Source organism: Ascaphus truei, chromosome 2, assembly GCF_040206685.1.
Source record: "Ascaphus truei isolate aAscTru1 chromosome 2, aAscTru1.hap1, whole genome shotgun sequence".
In the NCBI taxonomy this organism is placed as follows: Eukaryota; Metazoa; Chordata; class Amphibia; order Anura; family Ascaphidae; genus Ascaphus; species Ascaphus truei.
The window spans coordinates 161830081-161856194 of NC_134484.1; the positions used below are offsets into that span (position 1 = coordinate 161830081).

The 26114-nt window shown below is 40.4% G+C and overlaps 1 protein-coding gene across 5 annotated transcripts in view; it reads left to right on the forward strand.

Annotated features, from left to right (window-relative positions):
• The window catches only part of ZNF407 (zinc finger protein 407), a 452537-nt gene that overhangs the window by 314631 nt on the left and 111792 nt on the right, over positions 1 to 26114 (forward strand). For all 5 annotated transcript variants that reach the window (XM_075585490.1, XM_075585485.1, XM_075585487.1 and 2 more), the window contains one exon: positions 17529 to 17707. In XM_075585490.1, coding sequence (XP_075441605.1) covers positions 17529 to 17707 — 179 coding nt within the window. The remainder of the gene's footprint in view (positions 1 to 17528; positions 17708 to 26114) is intronic.

Here is a 26114-nt window from a genome sequence, read left to right on the forward strand (position 1 = left end):
GGGTGGAATACCCGTTACACAATAAAAAGGATAAAAAAATCTTTGCAAGTATTGGCAACAGTTAAAATGAAATACTGGATCTCGGCAGTGGGCGGTGTTGAGAGCTTTGCCTCATTAGGTTCCATCACACAAAGGAAGCAGCCAGAGGAAAACAATGTCCCAGCTCATCATGTTTACTGACTAACTTAAAAAATATAAACATTTAAAAATACTTATAAATGTCTGTTTTCAATACAACAAAAAGAAAAAGACGCCAATAACCCCTTAAACATGTCACTAGCATTAGTTAACTTTAGTTGTATTTGGAATTGCCCCTTTATGGGTCAAAATGATATCACAATTTACCATAACAGAGCTAATATTTACAGTTAAGCAATAGCATGTGCATACTTTAGTCACTTATCACTGATATCTGTACATATAGTAAAACAGTTAGTCTATATGTGAATATGATCACACAACCATTCTTGTGAGATGATATATCTCATGACGAGCAATGTTTTATAATAAGTTTCCTATTTCAAATAATTTGTTTTTTTTATAAAAAATATTTTTAAAGATTTGCCAAAAAATGTTTTAAAAAAAATGAATTATTAGTGTATTAGGAATCAAGGTACAAATAAGTTTGACAGACCCATTCCACACTGAAGATCGTGGATTCAGCCATCGCATGTACTAAAGAGCTAATCTATATAAAGGGTTAATAATAACAATCAACAATTCGAAAATAGCGGTAACAAATAGCAGGCTTCAATATAAAATAGAATAAAATAATCTAAGAAACACATGTCTCAACATTATTCAGAAATTCTATTCAAGAGTATCGGAACATATAATAACTAGTTATCATTCGCCTCTCAGAGAGGCCTCCAAGTATCAAGAGGTAAATTAAAATTGATCTACTATCATTTGTGGAACTATTGAAGGTAGGCTTTTAATATATGGATCCCATTTCTCTAAGAACCCTCCTGTTCTAATCTATCATTCTGCTATGACATAACGTATCTCATCTAATAAAATATTAAATACAAAGTTATTTGTAAATAAAATAGATGGAGACTCTTTTTTTAACCAGTAAATTATGATAGCTTTTTGACGCGCAAGGATAAAATTAACACATTTTTTTGTTATAACACTATAGAGAATTCCAAACCGAAAAATGGTTTAATATGAACACAACGTTTAAGATAAGAGAGAGATAGTTGAGTCTTATTCCACTATTTTCTGATTTCATGCAATGACCATAAACAGAGATACAGTAACAGCCTGTTAAGAATCACATTTAGGACAGACACCGGTGGATTCAGTACATTTATCACATGCTTTTGGAGAAATATGCCGTGAGAGATCTTCTGCTGATTTTAAGAGCTTCGACTTAAGGATAGACCTCTTCCAAACCTCAATATAGATTCCATAACTTTTACTCATGATTATCTTCATCTCAGGCGGACTACATTTTAGATAATGGTAATGGGGCCTAAATAGATGTCAGAGGTTGTGAGATTAGAGTAGTCGAGAAACCGATAGTCTTGGAAACTTTAAGATTCTTATCAAAGAGGTACATTTCCCCCAAAAAACTGTACTTCAATTGGCTAACAAGCATATTTCTATAAATCAGCAAAAGAAGACTAATTTGTAAGGTGACAATGTTTCCCATGACATTGGAAAGCATAAAATGTTTTTATATTATCATATATAAAAGGTTTGATATTATGTAAAATAGTGATGTACCGGTTCCAAAAAATGACTGGGTAACCGCGGAAATTTTTTTTTTTACCCGGACGGGTAGTTTTGACTTGCCGGCAGTGGAGGGTGTGGAGGACTGCGGTGGAGGGTGAGGAGGACCATGGCGACTTCCAGGTGGCGGTGGGAGCAGCGGAAGCCATCCTTCAGGCGATGGCAGCAGAGGACGTCTTTCTTCAACCGGTTGCAGCAGAGGATGACATTCTTCACAACCGGTGCTGGTGGGAGCAGAGGAACATGTGGCAGGAGCGTTACTATTGGACAGCCAGGGAGGAGCTGCACCAGAAGTCGCACTCCTACCCGGCTGTGTAACATTGCTGACTGCAAAACAGGATACGGACCCGCAGAGACGAGGTAGGGAGTAATACACCGACCTTGGCCTGGGATGCAGGGGTAATCAGGTACGTTCCAGGATTGAGGCAGGCGCAGGCAAGGGTAGTCCGGTACGGTTCTGAGGTCGAGGCAGGCGGCAGGTAAGGGATGGTCAGATTCAGTTCCAAGGTCAAGACAGGCAGCAGGCAAAACAAAGGCAAGGGAGAGATCAAACAGGACAACGTATCCAATACTTTGCACGAGCAAAGACTAGTAGAAACTGTCTGCTATTTAAGGCCAGTGCCAGCTGCTGGCAATGTGAGCCAAGGAGAGGCTGATTTCCTGTTAGGGGAGTAAGGGCAGGATTTGCCAGGAAGCAGGACGGCCATGGTAGCTTCGGACCAGATGATGTCCCTTCCTGCATGTTCAGACAGATCCCATATAGGCGGTTCAATAGTAACGCTCCTGCTCCAGTCACATGTTCCTCTGCTCCCACTGGCACCGACTGTGAAGAATGTCGTCCTCTGCTGCCACTGACTGAAGAATGATGTCTTCTACTGGCACCGCCTGACGGATGTCTTCCGGTGCTCCCACCGCAACCAGGATGTCGCTGTGGTCCTCCTCAACCTCAGCTGCCGGCTGCAGGTAAGTCTTCTGCTGCTCTGCTCCTGCCGTTCTCCAAGAGGAGGACCTAGGGAGCTGAGCAGAATGGAAATCACTCTGCAATGGGTCCCAGCCCTCCAGGCCAGTTCTGTGCAATTTCCGGGTACTTTAAATATGGCCGGATACCAGGTAATTTCCAGGTACCCAGTACATCACTAATGTAAACCCTTCCTTGCCTATAGAAATAGAAAGGGGCTTCCTGATCACCTATGGGAAAATATGGATTACACTGTACTGGGATAAATGGGGAGATCTTGGGGAGCTGAAATGAACACGGTTCAGCTCTGGAGACCCCTTGCTTTCCACCTAGGGTAAAAAAATAATAATGATATATATATATATATTTATATTTAATGAAGAAATGCATCCTGATCATTTGGGAAGCTAATCCTTCTCGCATGCTTAGAGCAATTTGGAGCTTCATCCCCCTCCAAACAAATTGTGAGAGAGCTTTAATCAACTGAGAAACATCTTTTCTGTGACGCATCAGAGGGAGCATTTGTAGGAGATATGTGCTCATCTCATCTAATCTGATTAACTCTGCCCAAGAAGTATTAAGGCAAGTCTCTCCAGTTTTGTAATTCAGAAATGACTTTAGAGATATAACAACTCAAGCCCTAATTTTGTTGGTTTACTTCATTTTCAACACTATTTCTCCTTTACCTTACAACTGCATCAATGTATTTCAATTGGCTTTTGGCAGTCACATATTCTTCTCTCCTCATCTAATTACTGGAGACTAGCAGCTGCCAATGTGGCCTTCAGAAAGCATGTGATACAGGAATTAAGGAAAGACTGAGGGGATAATGCTATAAACTCCCACATCTGCTATTCGGGCAGTTTTCAACCGAAAACCCCAATTGACTCGAATAGGAGTTTTCACCCCAAAATGGCCCAAAGGGCTGCTTTAAAGTACATTGAATTACACCTTTAAAAAGTGCCTTGAACAGATAGATGCCTCATTTCAATAGAATGGTCCAAGCATCTCAAAAACATCTATGAATTCTTCTCGTCTAAACAGGAAGTAGTAGCATAAGACAAATGAGCACAAACTTGCTTTCTTTTCTGCAAAGCAAATTCAGAAAACGGTGTCACGTCTGCTGAAGTGTTTAAACCTAAAATATCCACAAATAAAGCTTTCATGCTACTTTATCTTTTTTCTTCTTCACAACTCATCAACTCCTTGCAGTTTGTATTTACTTCTTACCTGGGATTCTGAGAGCTGAATTTGTTCTTATATAGTCAGCGCCTAAAGTGGCAGATTGCTCAGCGACCGTCTAATAACTGCCATTCAAGTAAATATCCCTGTGATTGGTCACTGGGAACTTCATATGGATGTCTACACTTACAGCTCTCTTGATTTATAGACTGTTGATTCCAGTGTTACTGTTTTTATTCTGTTGTTAGTTACCTAATACTACAAGCGGACTCCACACGATGAAGTGAAACACGTCTGATTTGCACCATTAAGATAACAGTGGTTTGCTGTATTCATGATGTACAGTTGTGTCTTTCACTACTGGCCATATTTGTGAAACTTACAATGTCATCAGCATCACTTCTGCAAGACTGATACATTTGCAATAACCACTTGTAAAGTTGTGCTTTTGGTGTTTTTTTGTTGTTGTTTTTTTTCCATTATTCCTAATCAAGGAACTGTAGTTTTTGTGTCTTTAAAAAAAAAAAATGGAACCTTAATATTTATATTATTAATATGCCAGACAAATGTACTTCGACATCACCTTTGTGTGATTTTGTAGTGTTCCATTGACTGTTAGTTTACCCTCAAATGCTGAGTTGAATTTTTTTCTGTTACAAAGTAAGATTTTTTTTTATTTGAGGCTCCCAGAAATGGTTCACACTTCATTCATAAACGAACTAAAATGTCTTAACATTGAATGCTCTGACATACTGATAAAAAAAGTTAGAGGATGAGTTTACAACCGACAGAGACAAGGAGAAGAGAAAATGTAAGCAATAAATTGGCCAGATGCAGGGATCCAGACGTGTTTGTGTTGCTAAAGAAAATTATGGGAGACCTCAAGTAAGCTTCTTAAAACAAGTGAGTTTTTCAGGCATCTCTGTGAGCAGCAGTGAATAGCAGATGTATGGTATAGTTTTGGTAAAGCCTTAGATTTTAAAATAGGAGGTGAAAAGAGGGGAGACGCGGTGAAGATCTTGGGCAAATCTTCCTATCTGCATTAACATAGTTTATTCACCTCATTGTCTCTTCATACAGTATTGGGCATTATCTCTATCTGATACAGAGGGCAGTACATTCAATCTGAGATGGACATACTACAGTTTTTCAGCAGAATTTATATTTAAATCCCTAATGGAATAAAAAAAACAAAAAAAAATGGAAGGCAATTCTGCATTGTAATGCTTTCTCCAGCCTGTTTAGTGTATGTTTTCCTCATACAGTATATTGCAAAGGCTGTAGGAGTTTAAAAGCTGTTTTTATGCTTTATAATTTACATGAGTATACTTTGTTTTCCCATACATTGTGTTAGGGTAGGGAGGAGGCAATCTGTGCAGATGATACCTTGTAGAATAACTAGCTGGTATGTACTTCGGTATGTAACATCATCACTGCTCTACCATATAAAATCCAAACGAGGACTGCAAACAATAATAATTATTTCTAAGTTTCATCTTTATTCATGATCAACAAGGTTACAGATGCAGTGTTATCCAAGTTCATTTTGGGCGCAAAGGAAACTGCAGCTGAATGGAGTCTGACCGCGGCCCGATCGCAGCTTCCCCATGCCCAAAAGCCCAGTGCACTGGCTGCCCTGAAGGGATTAATGCAGTGGGGGTACCTGCGTTAATCCTAACGGCCGCCACCAGTCTGGAAAAGCTGAGGAGAGAGAAGCAGTCCCTCTCTCTGTCTCCCCGCACAACTCTTACCGTCGGTCGCACTGTTTTTAGTTTTACTTTTAGTACATACTGTAGGATTGAAGCAGGGGGTCTCTGGAGCTGAACCACATTAATTTCAGGTCTGGGGACCCCCTTCTTCCCGAGGTGCAGGCATTCAGATCGGGTGCCGGTATCTCCTGCAAGTTTAAATGTCCGCGTCACGGCCCACGTGACAGGGACATTTAAACTTGCAGGAGATATCAGCACCCCACACTGGAGCCTGTACCTTAGGAAGCAGAGGGTCCCCAAACCTGAAAGTAATGTGGTTCCGCTCCGGAGACCCCCTGGTTCAATCTTACTGTATGTACTAAAAATAAAAGCAGAGCTTCATTAACTTCATGGCTAACCGCTAAGGAAATAAAGGGGCTCACCGTCCTGCTACCCCCCAGGGAGGCCTAACCACCTACCCCCAAGGGGCAACTACCCCGTTCACCCACCCCATCTATCCCCAACAACCCCCTTCACCCCACCACACACAGTATCTCCTGCAAGAGAGAAACCCTATTAGCCAGATCTGGCTTACAGCACTTTTACCCATTCAAAATCAATCAGTGGTAACCCTATAGTAAATAAAAGTAGTACTTACCCCTGCCAGGATGAAAGCTATCCTCGTATTCCTCAATCACACCGACATTTAAAACACTATCGACTGGCCAGTAACCCCTTAATTACTTTAGTGGGTAGTAACTGTGATGGTAATTAAGGGATTAAACCCCCTCCGCTAACTCCCCCTCTCCTGGGATGCCTAACCACCCGCCCCGGGGCAACTTCCCCACATCACCCACCCCCTCTACCCCCCATTACCACTCCTCCTACCCCCATCACCACACATAGAAATGGGCAATGGCTCTATTTGCCAAATATGGCCAATAGCGCTTTTGCCCATTTGTGATGCATAAAATAACTCACAATAAAATAAAGTACAAATTGCAATACAGTAAATCCACTGTGATAACCTACAGTATGCCCTCAACGGGGGCACAGATATCCACATTGGCAATCAGTGAGCACTGTGTAGTCAATAAATGTTTCTTAACCTTGCCGGGGTGAAGGTTCATCCTCCTGATCCAATTGCGGCACCAATCAACTCTTGACCCACGAGGCAATGATCCTCACTGAACCCAAAAGGCCCATTTCTGTGTGTGGTGATGGGGGTAGAGGGAGTGGGTGATGGGGATAGTTGCCCCGGGGAAGGTGGTTAGGCCTCCCGGGGGATGGGGTTAACCCCTTAATTACCATAGCGGTTACTGACCAGTAGATAGTGTTTTACATATTGGTACCACTGAGGAGAAGGATAAGGACGGCTTTCATCCTGGCAACGGTAAGTACTACTTTTATTTACTATAGGGTGGCCATTGATTGCTTTTTTTTTGTATAGTATTTTTTATTGAAAGTCTTGCATTACCTATATATGTGTCAACATTTGTTAGGATCATAAATGGTCAATATTTCTTTGGTCTTAACAGGTTATTTTCCATTTAGTCTTTTTATTTTATATAAAGCTAACCTATTAAACTTTTCTCAATACATTGTTTCAATTGAACATTTCTGTAACTGCAATGCAATTTCTTTCCTAGAACTTATATACCAAATAAAAGATAGCTCAATGAACAGTTAGTAATTAACAAATCCTACAACTGTGCTGCCACGCCACCTTAATTTCTAGTCTATCGACTTCCTCTCATCTCCTCCGTCCCTTCCCTAGTATCTAATCTTTATGTTTGTATTGCTTATTAGGGTCCCTGTTTCCTATATGGTTCTGTTCATGTTTACTAGTCTGATGTTTTTGACTCTAGTTTGTGTATATTGCACCTGCATCTACCCTGTTATTGCGCGTGCCTTTCAGGTGCTATAGTTGCTTAGGAATTTCTTGCATAGGTGTATGTTATACAATACGTGTGTATGTTATACAATATGTGTGTTTCTATTTCCCTGTTTTCCTGAGACCTATAGATTTTATTCTAACTGGTGGATCTCTTCTGAGCATGTTTTATTTCCTGGGATAGTGTGTCAATTAATCTTGACGGTAAAAAGCACTATTAGCAAGATCTAGCTAAAAGGGTTATTGCACATTACTTTGTGTGGTGGGTGGGTGATAGGGGAGTTGGGTTCCCATTGCAAATGTGGCTATCTGTTCCCCATTGAGGGCATAGATAACCACATTGACAATCAATGTATTTGATGGCTATTGTTTGACTTATTGTAATGTATAATGTATTTTATTGTGTTTTGTAATGTGTATTTATGGATGCTTCAAAAATGGGCAAAAGCATTATTGCCCATTACTGTATGTGTTGGGGATAGAGGTGGTGGATGAAGGGGGTAATTGCCCCCAGGGAGGTGATTTAGGCCTCCCGGGGGGAGGGGGGAGTGGGAGGATTAACGCCTTAATTACCATACTGATTACTACCCGCTAAGGTAATTAAAGGGTTACTGGCCTGTAGATAGTGTTTTAAATGTTGGCGCCACTCAGGAGGACTACAAGGGCGGCCTTCATCCTTGCAGGGATAAGCACTGCTTTTATTTACTATAAGGTTCTCATTGATGACTTTTGAATGGGAAATGGCACTATTAGCCAGATCTGGCCCCGGCAAATGCCCATTACTGTGTGTTGTTGAGGGTAGAGGGAGTACGTGAAAGGGGTAGTTGCGGGAAGGTTAACCCCTTCATTAACTTAGCACTTAGCCACTAAGGAAATGAAGCTCTGCTTTTATTTTATTTTTTGTACAGTAGGATTGAAGCCGGGGGTCTCCGGACATGAAATAAATGCGGTTCAGCTCCGGAGACCCCCTGCTTCAATCATACTATATGTACTAAAATTAATAAAAACAATGTGATCTGCTGTAAGAGATGTGAGGGGAGACACAGAGAGAGACTGCTTCTCTCTGTGCAGCTCTTTCAGACAGGTGACGGCCCGGTAGGATTAATGCACTGACCCCTGTTGCGTTAATTCTACTGGGGAAATTCCCCCTGCGGTGGGCCGTGATCGTGCTTGGCCACACTTTGGCCGCGGTCCACCCGCTATAAGTGACGCGTAGGGGGAACTTATATCTTGTTGCCACATCTGTATATGGTGTAAAAAAAATGTGTCTGAAATGAAATAGGAGAGCACAGTACAGGAAGATGTTTTCTATTCTCTTACTTGTACAAATAGTATATCAGTATAAATATTTTTTTAAACTAATCGTTGAGATTAAAAACTACTTTTCTGTAATGCACGCGCTTCCCGTATTATAAAAGGTTTTTGTTTAAAAGTGGAATATATGTTTTCTTTAGCTGTACAAGCACAATCAAGGCAACATGATAAGTGAGTCAGTGTTGTAAAAGTAAAACTAATTTTGCCTTCACTCACATGAGCTATAGTAGGAGGAAGCTTTATTGTCCCTGGGAAGGTGATAAGGCAGAGTAATTGTATATTATACTGTCCTGGAACATCTGCCTGAAGACTGTTGGAGCAATTCATCCATCATGGACGATACAGCATTTTTTGTCTTTCTGCTTTAACCCATTCCCACTGCTGGCCTGCACGAAGGTTTTGACTGAGCCTGTGCCTGGGCTGGGGCTCACATTAATCAGTCCCCTTGTTCAACACTCTAGCTGACATAATTACAACCTGCGCACAGCAGTTATTCAAGTCGAGTCCTTGTCACTCGTGGTACAAAACTACACAGCTCAGATCCCCAAGGAGATTGCCTTATCACACAGAACAAGGGCTCACAGGAGTTGAAGAGAATAGAAATGGGAAAATGTCTTCTGGGAGCACTATATATTCCTTTTAAATAAGACATTTGAGAGACTTACAAGGGACAAAGAGGCGTTGTACAGGGCCTGAAATGAACAGGTTATTCTTTTTAAAAGAATTACCCAGAGCGTTATTGTGACATTGAATAATATTAAGAAATGTCAACAAATGTATTTTATATTCTTAGATTATTTCCTATAAATTGTCCTTTAAAAAAGGGTAACATACAGTACTTCCTTTTTTTTTTTTTTAAAGGTTTTTAACCCCCCTCAATTGCGATGTACCTGTAAATACATTGGGTTCATTCCTGTTTGCATTTAACTCTATTACATAGTTTGGTAGAATGAAAGCACAGGATAGAGACTACAAGAAGGTGGTTATTAAACTGGAAAACTACTCTTGTTCTCTGAACACCTGAGCTCACTTACTAATTGCTACATGGTTACAGCACAAAGTATCCTTAGTCAGCAAAGGGAGACCAAAGTGTACAGCGGCTGCTATGCTTTGTGGCTACATACTGAACTAAAGTAAAGTAGAAACATACAATTTAATGCCCCACCTCGTCTGCTCATTTTCATACTTAATTTTCTTGTGGTCATATATCATAATTTATGTGTGAAGCTTTATTGAAGCAAGAATGCCGATTTCAAAGCAAAAAGGTTTATGTAGCCATAAGTGACCAAAGTTTGACTGGCACAGCAGCCTTTCTCAAGAATATGGCAACCGTGCCCTACGTCCCTCCCTTACACGCATTCTTGATTTCCTGGACAGCAGCAGGTCTGACCATGGGTTAGGAGTTTGGAGCACCGGTATTTATCTAAACATTTTTCTTGCTAATACCACTGCTACAATATTTCTATCTTTTTCTAATTGAAGCAATACTGTACATATCCCTACAAGGTGAAACTGCTGGTTACTGGTTTGACCGGAGCTTGGAACAAAGAAGAAGTTCCTAATGTTAACGGAAACAAATACTCAGCAAAAACGTGCAGGATTTATTTTATTATTTATTTCAATGAAAAGAAGATTGCCTAGCCTATAATCCTTCCTGTCATTATTCTGGGGGCCTGCTAGCTCTAAATCTATTTCGTGTTTTAGTCTTTGACAGAGAAAATGGTACCTAATAACTTTTTGACAGTGACGCAGCCAATACTCAATAGATAAATGTATACTCGCAACAAATAATTGATCTCTTGATAATGATGACTCGTCTTTCTTAGAACTTAAGCGTTTAATACGGAAATTGGCAACACATCCTTTTGGAGCATTGGCAAATTCTGTCTTTTTCACAGAAGAAACAAGCTAGGACTTTGTCCATTTGGTCCATCCTCTCCAAAAGAAAGTACACTTTTCCTTCCATTGTGTTCAGTCTCTGCTCCATATACGGAAGCAGTAACGTGGAATTTGGTTGGTGGGTGGTCACAGCAACAGGAACTCAGCCGGATGCATAAATAAATTAAAAAGCTTTATTGCACTGTAGTGCTGCACATCACATAACGGAGAACACCTCTGACGCGTTTCGTTCCGTTCAGGAACTTTATCAAAGAGTACAAAGATCTCTCACACTGGAGTGTTATATACACAGTCCCCTGTCATGATTGGTCAATACAAAATTGCAAACAGACAATAACGATTGGTGTGGAGCACGCAAGCTACTACGCAGAGCTGGGAGCTGACCTTCAAGATTCCCCTCCTGATGAGCACACAGAAATTATCCCCTACGCCTGCCTAAAGAGATACCAGACCGCTGAGACGCAGTGCTTTTCTCACTACCATCCGCAGCATAGCTGTCGGCCCTCGGTGATGACGTCACACGCCAGCGCGACACCCGAGGAGACGGGACCAGCCAGGCACAGGCATTGAAGAGACCGGGTCGGGTAAGGGCAGCAGGAGTTTCCAGCGTGAGTACACGAGAGGGGTAGCCTCTGGTTGCCTCTTTTCCTGTCTCAGGATTTCCCCTGTGCACTAGCCCCCCACCCAGGTTGTATTTATACCGTTACCTGTCAGAGCCTGGCTGTTGTTCCCCTCTACACAGGATCTTCAGGCCTGCCTAGTAGCCGTTCATTTTCCTCTCTATTTATGCATCAGAGACTATCTATACACCATTTGTACCAGTCCCATTGTGGACATTTGGAGCACCGGACACCTGGGGTTTATTCCCACATACCACAAACATATACGGAAGCAGAACATAATCTATGGCAGGTCTGGCCATACGTGTACATGTGTCTTATAGTGGCATCGCGATTGTCCATTACAAATTCACTTGACATTGCCAAGCTTCCTCTGATCAAGGAACCAGTTACAGCTAGACTGGAGCTCTGAACTTGGTGGGGGGCTGTGCTTGGTCTGAATTGGGTCTGGAGTCATGAGCAGTGTCCGGGGCGAGGTGTGCAGGATCCAAGTTGGGCTGAGTGGGGTCCTGGGCGAGGTAAGCAGGGTCTGGAGTGGGATGCGCTGGGTTTGAGGTGAGATGAGCTGTGTTTTATGGTGATTGGGGTACCAATACCTGGTGCAGAATCCACTTTTCACGGTAGATACATGGCAATGGTTTGGGCTATCTTCTTTTTCCACATCGGTCCTAGAGTTTTCCCCTTTAGTGTTTTTGGTGCTGCATTGGGTTTCCTTCCACTTTAGTCTTTGTATGAGGTTTTTTGGGGTCGCAGGTAGTCTTGTATCAGCAGGTGTCCTGCTCCTTCTTAGGCACCTTAAAGCTACGACTGGTACAGCAATAAAAAAATGTTCATGTATCCGTAGAAGCTGAATTGATCCATTTTTGAAGCACAAGAGTTCTGATCAAGATAATGATTGTGGCAATACACTTTCTGTGTTAATTTATGTACAGTACCGCCAACGTCAAAAGGGCAACATTACTCACAAGGTGTTAATGTTGGGCGCGACTGAGTTGGTGATTGGTTGTCTACTGTTGCAAGGTGTCATTAGTAGGAGTGTACCTGTAACTTTACCTGTATAATACAATGAACGTGCAATACACATTCCTTAGTAGTTCAGTACATACAGACATGGTTTATTCTGGTAAGTAACTTATTATGAAGACTCCAAAAATATTGCTTCGAGCACGCAGGCAACCATAACCAGGAGTAATGTCTCTTATAAAGGCCCCAACACCGGTCAACCTTAGTGGCTTGAACCGATTGCTGTGTATTAGAAACGTAATAATCGGTGATATCACCATAGCATGTTGAATACACAAGTCAAAAACTGTCTCCCTAAAACTGATCTGTCGCTTCCGTAAGGGCTGAAGTGCCTCACATAGATGGGTTTCGGTCAGCTCTCCCCTCCTCCTACTCTCCTAGAGGTTATTAATAAAACCTAAGTACCCCTCTAACAACCCTCTTCTTTGCTGGCGGTCGCGGAAGTCCTGGTGTCCCCGGGGACCTCTTCCTTTGGTCTGAGTTGGAGGAAGGGTCGGAATCATGGTTCACCTGGATGTATTTAACAAACACTCTTTGACAAAGTTCCTACCGGAACGAAACGCGTCAGAGTTGCGCTTGTTCATGTATAGCTCATTAATTGGCTTTTTTCATCAAGTTGCGTTTGGTAGTTTGAATTAGAAGTGCACGGCCTTCCAACCATTTTTTTAAAATACAACAGTATATTGTATATATCATTTGTATGTAAACATACATGCAATTATTAGAGTACTGTTGGTACCGTATTCACACTTTGGTAGGGAAAAGTACCATCCAGACGCAGTCCATCAGATCCCAGTACTCCCGTGAGAACTCTCGGCGGGGTCTGAGGTGCGGCTTTGACGTCTGGTTCCCATCTTAATAATTAAGGTTTTCTATATGTTTCTAGTAACATTGTTACATTGTATATTGTATAGACACACGTGTGAAGTTTTTGGCCGGTCCAAAGTGGGCATGGGTAAAGCGGTCTAGGATGTTTTGACCGCTGGTGCTCTGCCTCCGCTGGGACACCTTACCACTTCACATCGCAACCCTGGTTGCTGCCATCTTTTAATGTCTTCTCGTGATCAACTCCCTGCCGGCCGCCACCATCTTTAAATGTCCGCTCTGGCTGACGCCATCTTTAAATGCCCTCAGCCGCAGGGCACCATGCGCGGCTGCTCTGACACCATTTGGTAGTTTGCGCACAGCAGGACACTCAACACTCCGGCCACCAGCCAGGACACATTTACACATTTTGCAGACAGAGCGGTCATTTAAAGATGGCAGCGGCCGACAGGGAGAGCCGATCTACAGCAATTTCAAAGATGGCGGCATTGATCCAATCGGCAGTGAGATGGGAAACAGCTAGGTGCCCGGCAGTACAGTGTCCTGCGGTGAGTAGTCCCGGCAACGATGTGCATGGCGGCAGGGCACCGGCAGTGATTTTGGCCACGGCAAAAAGTCCCATCTTGTGTGCAAAGATATTCAGTGCGCCACCTGCCGGACATATATTGAATTATAATTACATAAATAAACCCCACAAATAATTCTGCTGGCTGACTGTGACCGGTCTGTGGGCAAGCTGCGCTGAACAAAGTGTTCACACGGGTGCAATGTCGCAACTTGTCACAGTACTGAAAACAGTGTCTGGCTACATCTGTATATCAGAAATTGTGTTTGATTGAATCAAGACTTCAGACTGGACAGAAATGTTCGCCTTTCCTCCCCTTTTCAAGAAATGCAATAACATTATTACATAGAGCCTATATCTTGCACAACTGGCAAAGTATATAGTAAGTAATTTCGATTAATCTTGGTCCAAATGAGGGAGGGCGCTAATCTATTTCACTTTTTGGTCTTGTAAAAAAAACTGAAATTTCTGGTATAAAACCTTACAATATATTCATGCCATTACCAAAATTAGACTTCTCTTGACTGAGGGCTGGGGCTTAGAAAGAAGACTCTGAGGATACCAGTAGATCTTATTGTATTGGTTGCAATTCAAAACGGTCAATAGGAACTGGATGAACCTGTCCCCTTCCATTTATTATTTACTCTACTAGCTAATGAACATTTGGACTATTGTTTTGATTTGAAATTTTGGAGCCTTTACCGCCATTCCACTTGGTTCTCAGAACTACAGTTAGTTGGGGAGTGGCCACATCTAATCTTTTTGATTTTTTTTTTGCTTGAAAACCAATATACCTCCCTTCTTCATGGAGTTCTGGCTCTAAAGCTACTAAGCCCTCTGTATTGTCATGTTCTAAATATGGCAGGCACAAAATTATTATTAATTAAAAACATTATGCCACAGTATGATTATTAGGCTCTGCTTATTTATTTTAGTTTTACTTTGTTTACCCTTGTTATTAATTATATGATTTTGTTAATTTATTAATTCAAAATACCACTGCACACTCACTCACAACTGCTGATCTCACATGCTTCGAGGTAAAGCTCTGCCAATAATTTCTCCTATATGTTTAGTGAAAGAAAAATAAGTTTCAATAAAGAAACCTTTTAAAAAGTTTCTTTACCAATCCTTCCCTGGACATGAGGGCAATAAACCATGGCATCCTTTTGCCCTCTCTCTACAGCTAATGTTTCCGTATGTTTTTGTTTCCTTGTGATAAATAGCTCCTCAGTGTACAGTATGGAGCACTCTTCCTTTTGTAGGAGTATGTGATAACTTGTAGCTCTGATCAGCCTCCAATCACTATTTAAGGGACATTAAAGTGCTGTTAATATTTATAATGAGCAAATATGCAACACAGCATTTAGGATAGTGTGGCTAAAGGCAAAGACAACATGGATGATGGAAAGAAAACAGAAGAGCCACAAACACTGCCTGAGTTGTGCCATTTATCAGCTTAAAAACTCGGTGTTACTAATTATAGGACTCCTGTCTGGTTAGTCGTTTCGAAATATTTTACCAGCTACTAGATAAGTCTTATGGTCTAACCACAGAAGCAGATATATAGTGATAGAGCCATGAGACAAATCTGAGACGTCCATTAGCTTAAAGAAGGCAAGAGTAAGATGTAGGTCTCAGTACATCAATCACGTTGTTGTCTTTATTTCTTTTGTTTTTTTTTTAAGACACGCAAAGGTCAGTTTATGGAAGCCTGTATTTCTGCACAGCAGGTGATTTCTGATGCTTACATAACGACATGGTGTGATGGCATTTGTAGCAGGGATAAGATGCAATGAGCGCTATGGAAAATAATTCTTGGTTTGGCTACTGTAATGAATGTGATCTGTGATTTCATATAAATCATGGATTCACAGCATGTACCATTTAGCATTTATATGAAGGGACACATGTTCAGCAGGTCTGTCCTGATTGTGAGTGGCTCCTGAATGCAAGCAAATCAATTATATATGTATTCCTAGAAGAGGCGAGATGACTGGAGCCAACTGAAATATAGGACAAAATGAAGATCCTGTTTAAAGTAACTATGCAACTCTGAAGTCATAGCACAAAGTGATTTTTTTCTATAAAATAAGACATTTGCTCATCATTTAGTCAGTTGCTGACAAAGAACAGTGAATAAACGCGTTCTATTAATTTTCTCAGTGCAAATCACAATTTGACGCATCTTTCTAATCTCCCCTCAATCATCTCTCCTGCCACTTCTCTACATATATCAAGTTGCTTTAATAAAAAATGTTTCCATATTCTATGTCTTAAAATGTGCTCCATTTTAGAATCTAGAAGAGGATCACTTTGACATAAACTTAATGCTCAGTTATTGACCACTATAGCGGTTTGTCATTGCAGAACAGCTGTGTGTAATGCAAATATTCCATGAATAAATAATGCTTTGGGTGCCTCATATTGTAGCATACCAGGTCATGGGGTCCTGGCACTCCAGCTTCTGTCTGCTTGTTTTCATGGGGAGATCACTCTACACTCTTGTGGAGCTCTGAATGCGATCTGGCCAGAAGAGGACCACTGACCTAGTAGTTGCCACGTGGTTGCGATACGCTGGAGGGGCAGTGACACTCTGGTGCTGCAGCCCCTCAGGTACTCAAAGGGTTAAACAACAAGCATTTATACTTCAGAAATGTGCTCTATATGTACTCTCTAACAAAATAAGTTGATGTTCTAGACTTCATTGCAAGGTTTACAGCATGCATTGTGCAAATGATCAAAGTGTAATTTTGTGCACTGTGCTATCATCTCTCCTCATGAGTACCTATCTGCTGGTGATTTGTCACCCCTGGGTTCCATGTGAAGAAAACACTTTCTGAATGCAAAATACTATCCACCAAGTTAGTGAATGACTAATACTGTATATCACTTCCACAATTCACGTTGTCCTCATTTGACTCTATTAAACTACAATTTTAGTCTATTTTTTTTTGTATTATGCACTGCTACTCAATCGAGAACAAGATTTCAAAGAAGGACCTTGTATTGTCCATTGGGGCAGTTGTTCGCAGTAACCCGAAGTTACCTTTATAAATTCACTTTAACGAGTTCATTCACTTACATTATAACTGGTTATTCAACTACTACTTATTCACAGTCACGATATTAAGGTTGTGCTCTTCATTTTTTGTACTCAACACTCAACACTTTTTTGTATAGAATTCCTATTTTGTGATTTTTGAAAGGACATTTTGGAGATTCTGTTCCAGTTAGCCTGCTACATACAGTACAAACTTCTTGTATGTTGCTGGTTTCTTGCTAGCCTCATAACACTTTTGTTACTAATACCATTTGTCTGACTAAATAATGAGCATATTACTTATTTTATAGAGAAAAATCCATTTTGTGCTTGACTTTTGAGTAGCACAACTACTGTATACATGCCCATTTGTGTCAATTATGATTGTGATTGTTAGGACATTGTATTCAATGTTAACTTAAATAGATATAAATCTTTATGCTAGATTAACTTTTTTTTTTTTTTACTGCTGCAGGAGAAAACAAATGACATTAACACACAGCAATATTGTTGACTTATCGCATATAGTCATGATTTTTAGCATTCTTTTGTTTGCACTGTGACCATTTCTAGGTTTAAAACCTGCTATTTTCTTAAGATAAATATGAGAAAAGAAAAACCTTATTTCATTTATTTTTTGCAAAGTTTTATATAAAAAAAAAGCTTAATTTTGCAATAGACTGTTAAAATGGCAAACGTTTTACTTTTACAATGTCCTAATAGAATAATAGAATAATGTGCATACATAATAAAACATTTTTTTTTAAATTCTTCTGTTAGATCAAACTGTGCCGAAAATATCCGCAAACATATTTTGCACACTGGGAAGCATGACGGAGTAAAAATGTACAACTGTCCCAAATGTGACTATGGAACAAATGTCCCCGTGGCATTCCGTAACCACCTCAAGGAGCAGCATTTGGATATAGAAAACCCTGACTTGGCATACCTTCATGCTGGTAAGACTTTACAACTTTTTCACATTTCTGAGCCTCTCCAAAACCAGATGGGGGTTTCTGAGGGGTCTCTAATACATTAACATAACTATTACTTTAATCATGGTCTATCTGCCTAATATCTACATGTGTTGCCTTCTTCACTGATCTCCCTTCTTCTCATCTCTTTTGGCCTGCCTAACACTGCGTCTTTGTCTTCGTCTTCGCCTTCTTCTTCTTCTTCTTCTTCTTTTTTTTTTTTTTTTTTTTTAACTCTCTGTACAACACCGTCTACTTCTCTTTGGCCTCTTTTCAATATGCAGTGAAGCGGTTTTTCCATGACCGAGAGACGTTTGAGTTCTATTCACAGTTCATAATAGATTAAAAAAAACAATAAACTGTGCACCAAATGTGTAAAATTGTGATGTTAAAACTAATAGCGAGTGTATATAACAGCCTGATAGATTGATATAATAAAAAGTGCACTAATAAGGTTTTAAGGGAACACAAACTTGTATTCCTAGAAGTGTTAAAGCAATAATATATATATATATATATATATATATATATATATATATATATATATATATATATATATATATATATATATATAAAAAATAATAATAAAATACAAAAACCTTTAACAATCAAGGAGAGTCTGCAGCTTGTTAGAATGGATGGGCCAATCATCACACCCAGCACATGTAAAAGAGAAAAGAACAAAGCGCACGACTCTCATAGCGTCAAAAAGTAATTATATTGTGACAATAATAAAGTGTAAATGATTAGACGTACAAGAAAGACTAATCATATAAGCAGGGCATGTTTAGGGTACATGTTACCACTCTGGAAGATCGGGACTTGCTTCGTGGGGCTCCTTCAGCATACACTGCTCCGGATCCAGTATATTAAGTAGCAGCAGGGGTAGCCAAACAACGCTAGCAAGTATTGTCCGTAATACAGTACAGGCATACCCCGGTTTAAGGACGCTCACTTTAAGTACACTCGCGAGTAAGGACCTATCGCCCAATAGGTAAACGGCAGCTCGTGCACTCGCCTATCCGCACGTCCTGAACAGCAATACCAGCTCCCTACCTTTACCGAAGATGTGCGCAAGCGGGGAGACTATAGAGCCTGTTACAAATGCGTTATTTACATCAGTTATGCACGTATATGACGATTACAGTACAGTACAAGCATCGATAAGTGGGAAAAAGGTAGTGCTTCACATTAAGTACATTTTCGCTTTACATACATGCTCTGGACCCATTGCGTATGTTAATGCGGGGTATGCCTGTACCCAATAAAGGTTATATTGAAGAGACAAATGGAAACAAATCTCTCCTGCTCCATCCGATCCGCTTCAGCTCAAAGCCCGTCAGGGAACAGCAAAGCTTCCGACTCGTACAAATGTTAGGTAGTTATAACCCACCTGTGTTTGCTACGTGCCTCAAGCAATGATAGGCTAATTGATTTTTTGTATCCACCCAATGTCCTACTTGTATGGGGTATATATTCTATTAGCTTAGTCAGTTTAAACATCCCTGACGAAGTTGTTCACTACGAAACATGTAGGATTGTTTATACTACATTGGACACTCTCCTGCAATACTACCAGCGTCTTTGATCCTGCTTGCGCTCCCCACGAGACTTTCGTTTACTTCACTGATCACTGGGGGGCCCGTTGGATACGGTTTCCAATCTAAAATGGGTTAACTATGGTTATCATCATTCATATTGTGTGCTCTCAAAAGTCCCAATCACTACGGCGTGTTGAGGTGACTTCAGAGTCCCGGTCTGTGAGTGTGGTGAGTCGGAAGCTTTGCTTCCAAAGTGGTAACATGTACCCTAAACATGCCCTGCTTATATGATTAGTCTTTCTTGTACGTGCAATTGTTTACACTTTATTATTGTCACAATACAATTACTTTTTTACGCTATGAGTCGTGCGCTTTGTTCTTTTTCTCTTTTACAGTTCATAATGCCCTAATATCTAGCCTTCCATGCTCTTTTTCTTGTTGTAGGTAGAAAACCAGTGCTTCAGAGATTGTGTCCATATGATGACATAAAACCTCCTCACTAGGTCTCCATATAGATTATTGAAAATATCAGCATATCCAGGGAGTGGGGAACTAGTACCTAGTGCCGCCAATGGCATAGGCACAAAAGATAACAGTGCAATATTTGTCCCCAGACTGAATAATAAATCCTAAATGTGGAAACAGGGCTGAAACCACTCACTCAGTGGGTATCCATGTATCCTGTCCATCATAGGAGTCCATAGGGAAGATAAAGGGTGCACGGCCCAAAACGCTACGGTGCGTTTTTTGTATCGGGGGTCTGTCATGATCCAATAAAGTTTCTTATTTTTCTAATGTGAGCCTCCTCCAGACTTATTTGTGGCAGTGCTCTGCTCTGTTTCTACCTTTTTCTTGTTGAACTGGAAGCAGTGCAGGCACAACATTATATTAGTGGAGAGCTATGAACAAGGGCAGGTGAGGGTCGAACTATGTTATGTTAAATAACATTGGAGGCAAGTTCAAGATCACTGCATTCAAGCAAATGGAACATACAGTACAAATCGCACAATGTGTCACACTACCGTGCTATAACAGGAGTAATAATGCCTGCTACATCTGTAGGTGCAGCACTAACCAGCCCCTGGCTGTAAAACTAGCAACAAATGCTACAGTAATTCTGTGAACAGAATGAATGATGGTGCACAATGGATTAATCAAGCTACGAGGTGGGTAACTGCCATTGACTTGAATGGCAGCTACTGCCCGATTGGGGTGTGATGCCCTGCATTGTGGCTTGATGAACCGGCAAATGTTGGATTGTTATACAACAGATTTGCATAGTATTGCAAAGGGATTTTCTTTTCAATAGATTAAGGAACAGTTTATACAATTCTCAGTGTGTATATTGTTTACTTTTTTTCTTGCTTATCCTTCCTGTGACCTTATATACTGTATAAGGATGTGGTTTTCAAAACCAATTAATGGACTTAAGGGCTATGGGCATACAACTTTAGTACAGATGCAACTATTTGTAACACAATGTGCTAATCCAGATAATGCTATGAATTCCAAGGCAGGTGTAAAATTCCAGAACATGTCGTAGTTTAAATTAGGGCTGTGTGCGGGGTCTAGTATTTGTATTTTTGCTTATTTGTATTTCATTGTTTTGGTGTATGATTCCTATTGCACTTGAAAGTAAAACACTATTTTTTTTTTTTTTTTTTTAGAACTACAAATACGGTTTCCAATCTAAAATGTGTTAACTATGGTTATCATTCATATTGTGTGCTCTCAAAAGTCCCAATCACAAACAAGGGAAGTGTAGTTTGTAATTCTTGCTACATCATTTACTTAGGTATTTAAGCTCCTATCAAAAGGAGGATGCATTGTATATTCTGTGCCTTTAGCACTAGGGGTTCATATGACTACATTTGCAACGCTATTTTATATGGAGATATATATATATATATATATATATATATATATATATATATATATATATATATATATATATATATACACACACACAGTTACGTCCGGAAATAATTGGACACTGATACAAGTTTTGTTATTTCGGCTGTGTACCAAAATAAATTCAAGTTACAGTTAAATAATGAATATGGGCTTAAAGTGCAGTCTATCAGCTTTAATTTGAGGGTATTCACATCCAAATTGGAGGAAGGGTTTAGGAATTACATCTCTTTAATATGTAGCCCCCTCTTTTTCAAGGGACCAAAAGTAATTGGACAATTGACTTAAAAGCTGTTTCATGGACAGGTGTGGGCTATTCCTTCGTTATTTCATCAATAATTAAGCAGGTAAAAGGTCTGGAGTTGATTCCAGATGTGGCATTCGCATTTGGAAGCTGTTGCTGTGAACCCACAACCCACAACATGCGGTCAAAGGAGCTCTCAATGCAAGTGAAACAGGACATCCTTAGGCTGCAAAAAAGAAAGAAAAACCATCAGAGAGATAGCAGGAACATATAGGAGTGGCCAAATCAACAGTATGGTACATTCTTAGAAAAAAGGAACGCACTGGTGAGCTCTACAACACAAAAAGGCCTGGATGTCCACGGATGACTTCAGTGGTAGATGATCGTAGGATCCTTTCCATGGTAAAGAAAAACCCCTTCACAACATCCAGCCAAGTGAAAAACACTCTCCAGGAGGTAGGCATATCATTATCTAAGTCTACCATAAAGAGAAGACTTCACGAGAGCAAATACAGAGGGTTCACCACAAGGTGCAAACCATTCATAAGCCTCAAGAATAGAAAGGCCAGATTAGACTTTGCCAAACAATATCTAAAAAAGCCAGCCCAGTTCTGGAACAGCATTCTTTGGACAGATGATACTAAGCTCAACCTGTACCAGAATGATGGGAAGAAAAAAGTATGGAGAAGGCTTGGAACGGCTCTTGATCCGAAGCATACCACATAATCTGTAAAACAGTGGAGGCAGTGTTATGGCGTGGGCATGCATGGCTTACAATGGCACTGGGTCACTAGTGTTTATTTATGATGTGACAGAAGACAGAAGCAGCCGGATGAATTCTGAAGTGTATAAGGATATATTGTCTGCTCAGATTCAGCCAAATTCAGCAAAGTTGATTGGACGGCACTTCACTTTACAGATGGACAATGACCCAAAACATACTGCGAAAGCAACCCAGGAGTTTTTTTAAGGCAAAGAAGTGGAGTATTCTGCAATGGCCAAGTCAATCACCTGATCTCAACCCGATCGAGCATGCATTTCACTTGCTGAAGACAAAACTTAACGCAGGAAGACCCACGAACAAACAACAACTAAAGACAGCTGCAGTAAAGGCCTGGCAAAGCATCACAAAAGAGGAAACCCAGCGTTTGGTGATGTCCATGCGTTCCAGACTTCAAGCAGTCATTGCCTGCAAAGGATTCTCGACAAAGTATTAACAATGAACATTTTATTTATGATTGTGTTAATTTGTCCAATTACATTTGAGCCCCTGAAATAAGGGGACTGTGTATGAAAATGGTTGCAATTCCTAAATGTTTCATACGATATTTTTGTTCAACCCCTTGAATTAAAGCTGAAAGTCTGCACTTCTATTGCATCTCAGTTGTTTCATTTCAAATCGATTGTGGTGGCGTACAGAGCCAAAATTATGAAAATTGTGTCAGTGTCCAATTATTTCCTGACCTAACTGTAAATATATAGATATATATATATATATATATAGATATATATATATATATATCTATATATATATATATATATATATGCGGTAATGTATACTTTTATTATTTATATGGGACATGCACCTATTCATTATTGAATTTGTATTGGAGTGCCAGTGATTCTTTATCATATATATATATATATATATATATATATATATATATATCATATTTTATTCCTTGCCCTAGAGATAGACAGTACGTTTGTGAGTTTTATTGGTTCTCTCTTTTCTTTTCTATCAATCTTTCCCAATTCTCTCTCTTTATTTCTGTCTTTTGTGTTTTTCCTTCTCTCTTTGCCCTTCAATTCTGTTAAATACCTTATTTTTTAACCAAATGAATTCAGCATCCTGACAGAGAAAATGGTTCATTGTACCCACTGACAGGAGTGATGGTGCTATTTACTGTAGGTGGGGTTTATTCTTCAGAAGTAATTTTACCTGTACATCAACATTTGTACAGCATCACACTGATCATACTGATCACAATGATAAGTGATCACAATGGAAATAAAAAACTTGAATATACTTTATAGGAGATTTAAATAATAGACATGTAAGTTGCAATGTTACACCCTTTCTCTGCCAGGTGGGTCTGCATTGCATTGTTTCCTGTTCGGTCACCATGACCTAAAAGGTTATTATTTTTTAGACTGCCGCTGTAATGAAAGGGTTATGCTGGCAAGCTGTGCTATGATGATTTTCAAGTGGGACCAAATAGAGATTCTATCTCTTTTTGTAGCTCTTCCAATATTAATAAACAGATTTCAAAAAGTTCACATTGTTAAATCCACCCCCCAAAAATTGTGATCTTAATCTGACTTGACAGCAACATGTATCAAAATATAAAAACAAAATTGATTGCTTAGAATTTGTATTATCTTTGGTCTGATTATATCAAGTTCCAATTTATTGAATTGAAAGTTTTGAAACTGCAGAGTTATGCTACATCTGACCTGAGCATAGAACATTTGGGGGGGGGGGGGGTGCTGTGTAGAAATACACCAGATTTGGAGGGTAGTTTAATATAGTATTGTGACAGTAGGGGTAGCTGGCATGACAAAACTGGGATGAAGCTCAACTAGCTACCCCTAAATCCATGTAACTTATTTCAGCCAAATGTACGTTAATATCTTGGGGAGATCAGGGAATGTATAATTGCACTATGTATGCAAGAAGGTACTCCAAAGCACTTTATTCCCTGTAAATGCAATCCCCCAGTTTAGTGAATCAACATTGTCCTGTGATGTGATTTGGGAGTCAACCCTGTAAAGTGTAAAGTTATGTGACTGTATATCCAGCAATAATACAGGTAAAAACATTATAATTCAGACCATCATATATATATATATATATATATATATATATATATATATATATATATATATATATATAAAATGGTCTGAATTATAATGTTTTCACCTGTATTATTGTGTGTATATATATATATATATATATATATATATATATATATATATATATATATATACACCTGCACCCCCCTGAGGAAGATCCCCCTGTGGGATCGAAACGTTGGAGTTATGTGCTGTATTTCATACATTTATTTTCATTCACCTGAGTGCTGTCTCTTTTTTGTTGCTATGCGGTAATGTATACTTTTATTATTTATATGGGACATGCACCTATTCATTATTGAATTTGTATTGGAGTGCCAGTGATTCTTTATCATATATATATATATATATATATATATATATATATATATATATATATATATATATTCTTTTATAGATCTTCATCCTGTTTTCATGTGCATATACAAAGCATACAAACTTTTGATGTTGGACTTCGGCTCATTAGATCCTCTGCTGCATCATCATTACTCCACATGTGTCCCCATTGGCTGGATTCGGTAGGGGGAGGGTCGTACCTCTGTCTAGCTCCTCTGTGCTTCACGTAGTATGCACATGCATCACAGCTGATCGGAGACCAGCTGCTGGGGATTTCGGCGATCTCGCTGCTCAGGCGCTGCTTGCATCTCAATTGGTTGTCGTCGCGGCCAGAGGGTCATAAATTCTTAATGCGGACGCTCGGTCTTTAAGCCCCCGGACGAAGCCAGTAGGGGCGAAACGAACATCGGGGCTATCTTGTAGTGTGTACTCCCTGATGCCTGCCTGCCTGCCTTCAGATGACCTACCACTGACTGCCATTATATATACTGTCCAGTTTTCTCAAGGACTCAGGCCTCTTGTGTGTTGCAAGCAGCGACTTTACATACCTATGGACTACCATCACCTCCTCAACAGCTAAGTACTGACACATTGGTGTCTGCGAGCTTCCATCACAGGACATTTATATTCCTGTCCTCTTAGCCTGGGGTATTTTCGTATCGCTTATCTGTGGTACTTATATATAGATTTCTCAGGGGATTTGATATTAAATTCCTCTAGTCCAGGTTCAACTATTTACATGCTGCTTGTCATTCAGGATTCAATGTGCCCTTGGTATATGTGTGCTTATGTAGCTTTCATTTCAACTCTAAGGCTGAGGCCCCGCTGCATGCGCCGGTGCGCCCGCACTGCATCCAGGCGGCGCGAGTACTGTGCTTCACCGCTATCTACAACCGCTATCTACAGTCCGTAGGGAGCATTTTCAGGCATGGGGAGCGTGACCAAAATGGGTCGGAGGGGGCGCGACGATGACAGGGGGGCACGGCCATGACACATGACCAATGCCCGGGCTGTGTGCTGGGGAGGAAGGAGTCCACATCAGGACGTGAATCAGTAGCACAGACAGCCCGGGAAGGGGCTAGTATAGACAGCAGAGCCAGGCCTGCAGGACAGCCAAGGCACAGGTGTGTGTGTTTTTTAAATAGCAGCCCTCCTGAATGCTGTGTGTGCCTCCTCTCCACATCCTGGGTGTGCAATAGAAGCCCTGCTCAATACTTGGTGTGTAATTGCACCCTCTCCTGAACACTGGGTACCTCCAGTATATGTCTGTGTGTAGTTGCCAGTCTCCCTGCAAACGGTATGTGTGTGTTTAATTACAACCCTGGTGTACAGTGTGTGTGTTTGCAGCCTCTCCTACCGTGTGCATGTTTACATGCAAACAATCTGTGATTGGCTCCCTCGCGCACCACGTTACGCGTCGCCGCTCGGGATCACAATCCTATTGCATCCCCTGCCAGGGCCGCTTTATACATTAGACCGACTTGGCACAGTGCCTAGGGCCTAC